The sequence below is a fragment of the Canis lupus genome, chromosome 6, assembly GCF_048164855.1.
Source record: "Canis lupus baileyi chromosome 6, mCanLup2.hap1, whole genome shotgun sequence".
Classification (NCBI taxonomy): Eukaryota; Metazoa; Chordata; class Mammalia; order Carnivora; family Canidae; genus Canis; species Canis lupus.
Window position 1 is genome coordinate 58,522,370 of NC_132843.1, and position 12,201 is coordinate 58,534,570.

At 42.5% G+C, this 12,201-nt stretch overlaps 1 protein-coding gene across 2 annotated transcripts in view; it reads left to right on the forward strand.

Annotated features, from left to right (window-relative positions):
- PAPPA2 (pappalysin 2) overlaps positions 1-12,201 on the forward strand; it is a 456,471-nt gene that overhangs the window by 306,457 nt on the left and 137,813 nt on the right. For both annotated transcript variants that reach the window (XM_072830732.1, XM_072830733.1), the window contains 4 exons: positions 1,848-2,141; positions 4,368-4,560; positions 7,928-8,049; positions 11,134-11,623. In XM_072830732.1, the coding sequence (XP_072686833.1) occupies positions 1,848-2,141; positions 4,368-4,560; positions 7,928-8,049; positions 11,134-11,623 (1,099 nt within the window). The remainder of the gene's footprint in view (positions 1-1,847; positions 2,142-4,367; positions 4,561-7,927; positions 8,050-11,133; positions 11,624-12,201) is intronic.

Below are 12,201 nucleotides of genomic sequence, written 5' to 3' on the forward strand. Positions count from 1 at the left end.
CTATTCAAGGACTCAGAGCTGATAGTGGAGAACCAGGATTCAGACCTAGACTTCTTGGCTCTAAACACTGTGTGCTTTCACCCAGATCAATGGCTCTCAACTGGAGAAGTCTCAAAAGATACTGAGGTGTATATCCTCCTCTTTGAATATTTGAATTCATTTCATCTGGGCTAGCATTTGGACATCTGTGTTTTTTGTTTTTGCTTCTGCATATAAGCTTATTTCTTTGAAATGAATTAATTATAATTTAAAAACATAGATTGAGGATCATCCATTCTCTTTTCCATAATTGTACCAATTTACATTTCTACCAACAGTGTAATAGAGTTTTAATTTTTTGTTTTATTTTAATTCCAGTATAGTTAATATACAGTGTTATATTAGTTTCGGTTGTATAACACAGTGATTAAACAATTCCATACATCATCCAGTGCTCATTGCAATAAGTGCCTTCCTTAATCTCCATCACATATTTATTTCATCCATCCCTACCTCTCCTCTGGGAACCAAATTTGTTCTCTATAGTTAAGAGTCTGTTTCTTGGCTTATCTCCCTCTCTCTTTTTTGTCCTTTGCTCATTTTTTTCTTAAGTTCCATGTATGAGTGAAATCATATGAGATTTGCCTTTTTCTGACTGACCTATTTCACTTAGCATTATACTCCCTAGCTGCCTTCGTGTCATTGCAAATGGCAAGATTTCATTCTTTTTAAAGGCTGAATAATATTCCATTGTAAATATATGTATATGCTATCTCTTCTTTATTCATTCATCTATCAATGGACACTTAGGCTACCATAATTTAGCTAAGATAGATCATGCTGCTATAAACATCAGGGTGCACATGTCCCTTTAAATTAGTATTTCTGTATGTTGGGGGTAAATACCCAGTGATATGATTCCTGAATAGTGGAGTAGTTCTATTTTTAACTTTCTAAGGACACTCCATACTGTTTGTCTGCACCAGTTTGCATTCCCACCAACAGTGCAAGAGGGTTCTAGTTTCTCCACACCCTTACCAATAGTCACTGTTTCTTGTGTTTTTGATTTTAGCCATTCTGACAGGTGTGAGGTGATACCTAAGTTTCTAAGTTTTGATTTGCATTTCCCTGGTGATGAGTGATGTTGAGCATCTTTTCATGTATCTGTTGGTCATCTGGATGTCTTTGGATAAATGTTTGGTCATTTCTTCTGCCCATTTTTAAATTGGATTATTTGGTTTTGGTGTTGATTTGTATAAGTTCTTCATATATTTTGGATATTAATGCTTTTATCAGATATGTCATTTGCAAATATCTTCTTCCATTCAGTAGGTTGTCTTTTAATTTTATTGATTGCTTCCTCCACTATGCAGAAGCTTTTATTTTGATGTAGTCCCAATAGTTTATTTTTGCTTTCATTTCCCTTGCCTCGGGAGACCTATCTAGAAAAATGTTGCTACTGCCAATGTCAGAGATATTACTGCTTGTGCTCTCTTCTAGGATTTTTATAGTTTTAGGTCTCACATTTAGGTGTTTAGGACATTTGTGTTTTTTAACTTCACTAGGTGAAGTTAATATGTAGCCAGGTCTGAGAATCCTGGCCCTCTGTCATGTCATGTTGTCTTTATTGCTATCCCTGTTTTCTAGTACAGCACTCATCTATGTTAGAGGTTCTAGACATGTTTATTGATTAGTTTAGAGGGTGTTTGTGACCAAATGGAAGAGCAGGGACTGGATGCCACTAGAAGTTATAAAGTGTTCCCTTAGAGGCTGAAATGAACACGATGTTTACCAGAAGACATAATTAAGGACCAGAGGGCTGCTATTCATTACATGCTTAGAGATGTTTTCCAAACCTTCCGTTGCAGGTGGCGTTGTCCTCAACCCAGCCTATTACGGCATGCCTGGCCATACCAACATTATGATCCATGAGGTGGGACATGTCCTGGGACTCTACCATGTCTTCAAAGGGGTCAGTGAGAGGGAATCCTGTGATGACCCCTGTAGGGAGACAGTGCCATCCATGGATACGGGGGACCTCTGTGCCGACACTGCCCCTACTCCCAAGAGTAAGCTGTGCCAGGACCCAGAGCCTACCAATGATACCTGTGGCTTCACCCACTTCCCAGGGGCTCCATTCAGTAACTACATGAGCTATACAGGTACCACAACAGTCTCGATGTGACTATTTTCTATTAAGATTATATGAGGGGCCCTTTGTGGCTGGGGTGGGGCATGGAGGTGTGGGAGGTAGAGAGGCCTATGCAGTCATTCATACCAGGACGCTGAAGTGTATTTATCATGGTATGTTCTTTTTTCTTGTATCTTTGAAGAACCTAAAGAATTATGAAGATATTAAGGGGTCTTGTGGACTGGAATCTCTGCTAGAGGTTGAAAGAAAAATACAGTTTTATCTTGGATAGTTTATTTTATTTTTAAAAAATATTTTTTATTTATTCATGAGAGACACACACAGAGAGAGAGAGAGAGAGAGAGAGGCAGAGACATAGGCAGAGGGAGAAGCAGGCTCTCCTAGGGGAGCCCAATGCAAGACTTGATCCCAGGACTCCAGGATCCTGACTTGAGCCGAAGGCAGATACTCAACACTGAGCCACCCAGGCATCCCTTATCTTGGAAAGTTTAAAAAGGGGACAAAACCAAAAGGTCTCCTGAGATTCCTTTGACCTTTAGAACTTGACTATTCTTGTTCTTGCCCATGTTCTTAGGCATTCATTTTGAAGCAGACTCCAACAGTGATGGGGAAGAAATTTCTGAGTTAAGGTGGCTCTGTGCTGTTTTTAAGTTGGTCAAGAAAGTGGACCTGGTTAATTTTAAGCTCAAGCTTAGGATTCCTTTTTATTTTGTTATTTTTTTTAAGGTATCATATTTGTTTCTTCCAACCTTTGCCAAGGGCTGGAACACCTGAGTGGCTCAGCGGTTGGGCATTTGCCTTCAGCTCAGGGCGTGATTCCAGAGACCCAGGATCGAGTCCCACATTGGGCTCCCTGCATGGAGCCTGCTTCTCCCTCTGCCTGAGTCTCTGCCTCGCTCTATCTCTGTGTCTCTCATGAATAAATAAATAAAATCTTAAAAAAAAAAAAAAACAACTCCAAAACACTAGCCAAGGGCTGATTGTTAGATTACCTACAAAAAAAAAAAAAAAAGATCCTGTCTGATTTAAAAAATGGTACTACTTTCCTGGCTCTGAGAACAACCCTATTACACTGGTCATTATCCTGGATTATGCCTCTTCCTTGTCCTCTTTTACCTTCCTCATTTCTGGCAAAAAGTAGTACTAATCATAGTCTCTTGACAAGGGACTCAAATTTATCTCTAAAAGTAAGGACTGATTTGATTTGATGATTATTCTAGGGAGAAGGAAGGAGATGATTTTTCTGTAAGGTCCAAGGGCTTGTTTGGTGATAAATTCTAGGACTAGCCAAAACAAAACAAAACAAAACAAACAAAAAAACCCCCTCAAAAACCAAAAAAACAAAAACCCCAAAACCAATAAAACACAAGACCTTGGTTATGCCTCAATCTGAAGGGAAGAAAAGAGTGATGAGCTGGTCCCGTTGTGACTTATCAATGTATTTCCATCCATGTCTCATTTTGGTATGTAATTCAGGTGCATTGAATTCATAAGGACCAGCATCCCAGTGGCCCTTGCCAGGGGAGACCAGACAATGGGGTGTAGAGGACAGAGCTCTTTAATTACTAGCTTTGAAGTGGGCAGAGAAAACATCTAAGAAATAGGGGACAGTGTTTGACTGGTGTGCTTTCATTTAAAAAGGCTCTGAATCTAGGATAACTCCTTTTCCAGCTTTATGAAAATTGTGTCTAACAGGGAGATGTGGCAGGCTCCAAAAATAAGGTTGGGACCTCCATTCCCAGTTGTACTGCATCCTTAATGTTTTGGCTCACTCTTTTTTTGAGCATCTCCACTGAATCCTCCCTAACCTTGGCAGAGTCACTGGGCATAAAGCAGGTGTCTGCAACTCCAGAAAAGTTCATGAATAAAAAGGCCATATGCTGAAACACTGCCATCTTGTGGTTTCCTGAATAAGTAACCATCAGTTCCGAGCAATCTACCCCGGGGTGTGTCTCACCCTGGCTCAGCCCAATAGCCAGGTAACGGTATTGCTTTAGGGATAAGCAAGCGCTATTCTCTGCCTTCTCTTTGCCCTTGCAACTTAGATACTCTCCGGAACAGAATGCATTTATTCATTTGACAAGACTTTATGGACGCCAGTAAGTGTGAGGCATTGTGTTGGGTGCTAGAAACTTAGGGTGCAAGCAAGGCAGACTTCAACCCTGCCTTGGTGGTCTTTGCAGGTTAAGACCTATATCTTTCTGTTTCTTCCTTTTTAAAAATTTTATCTCCACAGATGATGACTGCACCGACAGCTTCACCCCTAACCAAGTGGCCCGGATGCATTGCTATTTGGATCTTGTGTATCAGCAGTGGACTCAAAGTCAGAAGCCCACCCCCATTCCCATCCCACCCATGGTCATCGGGCAGACCCACACATCCCTCACCATCCACTGGCTTCCTCCAATTAGTGGGGTTGTGTATGACAGGTGAGAGAGGCGCTTGCCACAGATGAGCTGCTCTGTGTTCTCTGTGGCATTTCTTATGCACAAGGGGAAGAGCATGAAGTGAGGGGAGCCCCAGTTTGGAATGATAAACAGGTACACCGCTGCTCAGGGCTGCCCTGCCATCCTGCTCAGCCCTCACCTCCTTAGCAGAGCTCAAAGGGCTCTCCCATGGCTCATCGCATGTGCTCACTCCTTGGTGAGGGGCCTGTCATGTGTTTCCTTCAGAATGTCCTATCTGGCAGGCTTCTAGGAGCCATGAAGAGGTGGCATTTGCTACCTGTCCAGGTCAGTCATTGCTGCCTGGTGTGAGAGTGGAGCAGAGCCTTGCTACTTGCACAGTGGTGTTGGGGGAAGAAGGTAAGGTGCGTTCCTTCAGGCAGTTCTGGGCAGGGTGGGGTGGGGTGGCAGGCTATGCACAGGGCCTTCACCAGCTTCTGTGGTGTTTCTAATGCCTTCTCTTCTTCCTGTTGTACCTGGTAACTCTCCTGCTTATAGCTACTGCTCTGTGGAACCATCATTATCTGTGTATTTTCAGACGCCTGATACTTTTTTTTTTTTTTAAGGGAATCATTCTATCTAAAATGAGCTTTTCTTTACTCTTTGTGTATTGGTATAAATGAATACTGGGGAAAGTTTTGTAAAAAGGAGAGAAGATAGGAAAAGCATTTCATCTGACAGTTGGTGGGAGGATGGGGGAATGTGGTTTATCCGAGCAGGGCCAGAACTCCATCCCTGTGGCCCGTGCAGGCTCTCCACTTTGAAGCTCCACTGTATTTTAGATAACAACAGCAGCTCTTGTATATGGGGCCGCCTTTGTGGGAAGCGCTGGGCCAGATATGTTCCCTGAAGCTGTGTTATTCAGTGCTTGAGGTAAGCACATACAACTCCTGCTGTGTGAGTGAGAAATCCAAAGCACAGAAACAGACGGTGGCAAGCCCAAGACCCCCACAACTGAGTAGAGGCGAATGTGGGGCATCCACTGGAATTTCAGAAATGGGAAACCTAGAATAAATTATTTCTTTGCATTTCGAGCTTTCGTGTTCAGCAGGCAGGTAACCCCTCTTCTAAGTGTCATACTTCCCCACTGGGTATCAGGCCCCAGCCATGGAGCTGGATGTCCCTGGGGCATGTTTCCATGTCCTACATCTTTCCTGAAAGCCTGGGAGAGAAGACAGGGGGACACAGGGATGAGAGGAAGCAAGTGAATCATTTTTCAAAGTGGTGCTCCCAGCCTTCTGGATCTTGGTACCTGTCCTCAATACCCGACGTACACTTAATGCGCAGCATCGCTTAGAACTTAACAATCCTAGAAAGCAGTTTTGATTGTCATCAGCGCCCAAGCTTTCATAGGCTCCATCTGTGAGTCAACAAATGTGATGTTGTGATGTGTTTAAGAATCTTCTTCCTGCAAGTGTGACCCTGTGTGGCTCTGGTCAGACTGGCTGAACAGTAAGTCTTCTGTGGGCATGTGCACACTGGAGTTTTATATCAGTTTATGTAACACATGTAAACAATTTAATCTTTCAATTCTCCTTCTGGTACAAACGTTACGATAAAGCAGACATCAGTACTGGCATGCTGCAACTCTGTTGGCAGAAAAGGCTGTAATTTGCTTCCTTTTCTCAGCTAGGTGGGCCACAGTATGGAGGCCTCCCAACGTGTGTGTCAGGGAGACTCACGTCACGTACCCAGCGATTTGAGTCATGCTTAGAGTTATGTTTACTCCTCCCCAGTAGGTGTTTGGAATTCTTATGTCAGAGAGGAGCCCAACCACGCACTCAGCAGCGGCCCCGGAGAGGCCAAGTACATCAAGGAAATGTGGTTTGGAGTTGTGTCCACACTAGAAGTGGGTGCTGACCAGAGTCAGAGGTTGGAGTTAACTGCACCTTTTCATTGCCAAAGTACTGGACGCTTGATGGTTTGGGGGAGCTTGCTCAAAGGAATTAAGGAACTTGCTGTGACCTTAGCCAATTGACTTAATCTCTCTGAGCCTGAGTGTCCTCATTTGTAACCACAGAGTTCTTGTAGGGATTAGAAATGATTTATGAAAAGCACCTAGTTACACAATGCCAGACATATAAGGTGCTGAGAAATGGCAACTGGGAAAAAAAGGGAGCTGGTAACATAATTATTACCTCTATTTAACAAGTATATTATTTTTCTAGTGTATTATAAGATACTCATTTTTTCTCTCTCTGTGAGAGGCCTTGACTTGATGTCTTCATTTTCAGATGCATCATTCACAATTGGGCTTCTAAAAACATTCTACATATCAGAGATGAGCCTCATCAAGTGATGTCCCTTGTTATTTAGTGGTTAAAGGGCTCTTTGTATGCTGTGCTAATAGTCTCAGGGATGCCCATGAAACAAGCTCTCACAGAGGAATTGCTGAGGCTGGTCCCTGTGCTAACTGCTGGGCATAGAAAGAATAGAGCTTGGTCTGGACCTGCACACAGGCAAAGGAGAGAATGGGAGTGGGATTTTCAAAACCACAGAGCAATGCCTGAAGACAGGAGCCAGAGGCTGCAGTGGGTGCATAGAGGATAGTGTGCCTGCCATGCAGAGGAGTAAAACTAAGTGCCACTACAAAGGTTATACTTAAATAGGCTCTGAGGGATGAGTAAGAGTTTGCTAAGCAGAGAGACTTGAAAAGGCTATTTGTCAGGAGAGAAAAGAGCATGTTTCAGCGAGCTGTGAGAAGGGTTTGATGTATCTGAGGAATGGTGATTAGTTCATTGTGCTGGGAACATAAATTCATAGACGAGCTCAAATAAGTAAGGCTGGAGTTAGCTAGTGAAGAACCTTGGATCATAGTAAGAAATTTGAATGTATTCCCCATAGGTGATGAAGAGCCAAGGGGCATCACATTTCATACAACTTTTATTTTATATATATAATTTAAAGTAGGGAGTTTAAAACATAAGACCACATATAGCTAATAAGTCTACTCTTAAAATTGCTGTCTGTTTTAGTTGGGGGAACGTGAGGGGCCTTTGGATGACTTACTGAAAATCAGCCTAGTAAGGAGTTTTGTGTTGAAAGATTCAGATTATAATTATTTTGTGTTGAATGTTTCTAGGATAGAAGCTGCCCACTTTCATCTCCACAGGCTGCCTTTATGACTTAGTTAAATTCTTCTGCTTCATAACCTTGAGATTTTCATGTCACTGTGAATTTTTAAAAGATGAGGTCTATACAAGAGGGAAATGAGTTGAGAAATAGCTGTTCCCAGGTCCCCTAGGGCCTTTCTACCTATCACCACTCCCCACCACTAGAGGCCTTCCGAATTTCATGAACCCTGTTCATCCTACTGCTTCTCCTTACTTCCCCTCCTCCTTTATCTTTCCAGGGTCCCAGGCAGTGTGTGTGGTGCCTGCACTGAAGATGGAACATTCCGTCAGTATGTACACACAGCTTCCTCCCGGCGTGTGTGTGACTCCTCAGGTTACTGGACTCCAGAGGAGGCTGTGGGTAAAGGACCAGAGTTTTTTTTGTTTATACTTATTGGCTGCTGAGAATGGGGGTGGGAGTAAAGGGCGGAATGGTGGCATGGTGAGAAAGAAGTTTTGTGTATGTGTGCGTGTGTATGACAGAAAGAGGGAGAGGGAGAGAGGGAGAGAGGGAGAGAGAGAGAGAGAGAGAGACAGAGAGAGAGAGATTTGCTGGATATCTCCAGGGGCCTGGAAAAGACTCTGCCTGGTACCCTTGTATGTCCCACATGTGATTAGCATGGGGGCCCAATGGCTGTGGTGAAGCAGAGGTCAGCATAGAGGACAGAGGGATGGAGAAGACAGCAGAGTTCAGGGGGTGGCTTCAGGGTGAGAGTTCAGACCTTCAGTGTTACACACACCTACCAGCCCATGGAGCAGCCTTGCCACATAACAATGTAAGCTGATCTCTATCGGGAGAGTAATAGAGAACACATTGCAGGGAACGCTGATGCACACACAGCCCAAACTGGTCTGGATGGGGATGGGGTGGACTAGGTGTTCCAGACTCATCGTTCTCATTTACGTTATTTTACGAGTCTCTTAATCATGAGTACTGGTTGTGCTTTGGATGTGATCTTAGTTAGGCTCTAGGAGGGGGAAAATGTTTTTAGCTGTCCCTTTCCCTGCTCCTCACCCTACTTCTCATTTAATATTCCCTCATATGTATATCGAGGCTTCTAGAACAAATTGTAGCTGAATGTCATTCCGGTTCAAGTCCAGAAAATACTGTTGCGAGTTTTAGTACCTTCTGTTGAATGGCTTAGTTTCTTCCATCACCACCATCTTTAATGTTTACCTAGTTATCATCTTTTTCTTGTATTTATTAAGATCCTAAAAACTACTTAGATGCGTTGGACACAGTCCTATTTGAGTTAGTTTGCAGTCCTGACTCTGACCAAAAAAGGGAGGACATTGGTTTTAGAGTCAACAGTGTCTATAAAATGTCCCCTTGAGCTCCCACTTACAGGAGAAATTGGGAGAGAGACAATGTACTTGATTTTGATTGACCAGATGGAACTTTTTTCAAATGAGAGTTTTCAAGGAAGAATGGAAAATGACTATAAAATTCACATTGGTATTATGTTGGACTCATGTAGAGGTCGACATTTCATAAAATGCCATTTCTGTGGCAAACAAATTGCCTTGTGCTAGTTTTAATGCCCATTCAACTCCCTGGCCCTGCACTTCTCTTTTTAATTCTTGGCAAAATTTAAAGTTATGTGGTAGAGGTGAAAGGAATTAGAAGTTCTGGGTTCTAATTCTTGTATCTTGAGGCAAACCAGTCAACATCCTAGGCCTCTGCTTCATGTCTTAATGTGAGATTGTGATAAAAACTTTCTGAGACAGCACCACAGTAGAGTTGGCTTCCAAGGGTTTTTACTCTAGTTTTGGAGATGACTATTGGAAAATACTGCTAAGAAATACTAGTCTTCCTTTGCTTTGGAAAGATGGAGAACCTAGTCATTTAAAATATACACAATGAAAATGATTGAATCCCCAGCAGAGTGTGCACAAACACATAGATTTACAGATATGGTCAACATATGCTTAATGACACTTAATTAACACCAACTACTTTCTAAAATGCTATGAGGAATAGGAAATTGAACCAGACACATTCCCTGCATAAATATCATCTTTCTGGAGATAACTTCCCTATCTCTATTATCCAAAAGAGTCCCTAGCCCCACCCCATCATTCTCTAGTCCTTTATCCTTCTTCATTTTTCTTTAAAGATGCCATTACCACTTTATCTATTTAGTTTTGTATCTATCACCCTACCATAAGCATTATAATGGTGGGACCTTTATCTTTCTTGTTTGCTACCCTATATCCAATACCTAGGTCAGTGCTAGGTGCGAAAGAGTTACAAAGTCAAGTTTTGTTGAACGGATGAATATAAATAAATGAATAGATTCACAGTATAGGCAGATGATAAGGCCAGATGTAATACACATATACACACATACATGCACATTTGAACTTGTTTCCTCTGGGCTTTGAAACATTCTTTATTTTCCAAATTCGAAAGGGCTAAATAATTCTACTTTTGCAAATGTAGTTTGCAAATGTTCCCAGGGAACATTTGTATAGATCTTCTATACTAACCTAGTAAGCCATGGGTTAAATAGTGCTTATTTCATAAGTGAGGAAATCAAGGCTTTATAAAGACTTGCCAAGGTCACACAGTATAATGGCACAACACCTATCAGAGTGTAACTCTGCTGATTCCTAATTCAGCACTTCTTTCTCAAATTCCCCTTATGTGGTATGAAAGAAGACCACTTATATATATTTCCACGGAATTGACCTTAATATAGTTGCAATATTTGATTTTTTACCATCCCATTTTTACTTAGCTACTGAGTGTCCATTCCCCCCAACCCCCGCTCAAGAATACATGTCTCTATTTTCTACCTGCAGTTGCCTCTGTGCAGTGACCTAACTGCTCACACATACCTGAACAGGAAAATTTCAAGATATGGTTTTAAAATTTGGATAACAATCAGTTGGAAGGACTGCTAAGATCACTTAGGGAATTAAAAGAGTTGTACCAAGAGCCTAGTTAAATAGAACGCAGTGACACACTGAAACCAACATTGGCCTTATGAATAAGTAAAACGGGGTTTCAGAAGCATGAGTTTATCATAAATTATTGATAAACTAAATAGAAATAATTCTCCTCTGCTCAAGGACTCTTGAAGGACATGGCCTACCTTCTCTTGCAGCAGCCTCATGTTTCCACAAGGGATCTGGGCCACTCCATTCTCTCTCTCTCTCTTTTTTTTTTTTTTTTTTTCACTCCATTCTTAATGCCTTGCTGGACTTCTCTTGTTAAAGGCATCATGTGGAGGGGCTATGGAGCATATACATAGTACTTTTACATCATTATAACTTTGTCCTCAGTAGTCCTTAGGATCTAGCCCACTAAGTTGACCAACTTCTGTAGGCATTAGCTCAAAGCTCTCTGCCTCATTCTTCTTTCTGGTGGCTCATATGAGCTACTCATTTTCAGACTTAATGGGAACTCCTAATGTATCTTTCTTTCTTTGCTCTCCTCCAGGGCCTCCAGATGTGGACCAGCCCTGTGAGCCAAGCTTGCAGGCCTGGAGTCCAGAGCTCCACCTGTACCACATGAACATGACGGTGCCCTGCCCTGCGGAAGGCTGTAGCCTGGAGCTGCTCTTCCAGCACCCAGTCCAAGCTGACACCCTTACCCTCTGGGTCACCTACCTCTCCATGGACTCCTCCCAGGCACTTTTTGACACAGAGATCTTGCTGGAACACCAGGATTCTGTGCACCTGGGCCCCTTAGATACTTTCTGTGACACCCCACTCACTATCAAACTGCATGTTGATGGGAAGGTCTCGGGGGTGAAGGTCTACACCTTTGATGAGCGGATGGAAATTGATGCAGCTCTGCTGACTTCCCAGCCCCATAGTCCCTTGTGTTCTGGATGCAGGCCTGTGAAGTACCAGGTTCTTCGTGAGCCCCCATTTGCCAATGGCTTACCCATGGTGGTGACAAATCCTCACAGGAAGTTCATGGATGTGTAAGTTGGGCAGTAGAGCTCTTTAAACCATGGGGCTTCCTGGGGTTCTGGGAGTGGGTTATGCTTTCCCTTTTCTCACTTTTTTTCATTCTGACATGCCTTTAGTTAGAGAAATGTTCAGAATCTCAGAGAAGATTTTTTATTCTAAGGCAGCATATCTGAGATGAAGAAAAATATTCCCCAGAAAGGGGCCAGTGGGTGTTCTGACTCATGTTGCCATCATTAGGATTATAGAAAAAAAAAAGAGGTTCTTACATGAGTGCTTTTGCTGGACTGAAAATATTTGCCACAAATAAGTTGGTCATAGTCCATTTCTATCTGATGAAACAGTTTAAATTTTGATTCCTTGTTACTTTTGGATAATCTGCCACAGCTCCTCTAACATTTGAAGATTGTAGTCGAGTCTTCTGTAGCTATGCAAGGAAGCCAAGACTCCTGCAGACACTTCTTCATTTTGAGACTCATTCCTTTTGTGTGTTTCACACTTCCCTCCTTTTCTCCTGCCTCTTTCCCTCTCTCTCTCTTCCAACCCTCCTCTTTCTCTTTCTTTCTTCTGTTCCTTCCCCATGTTGTGAGTT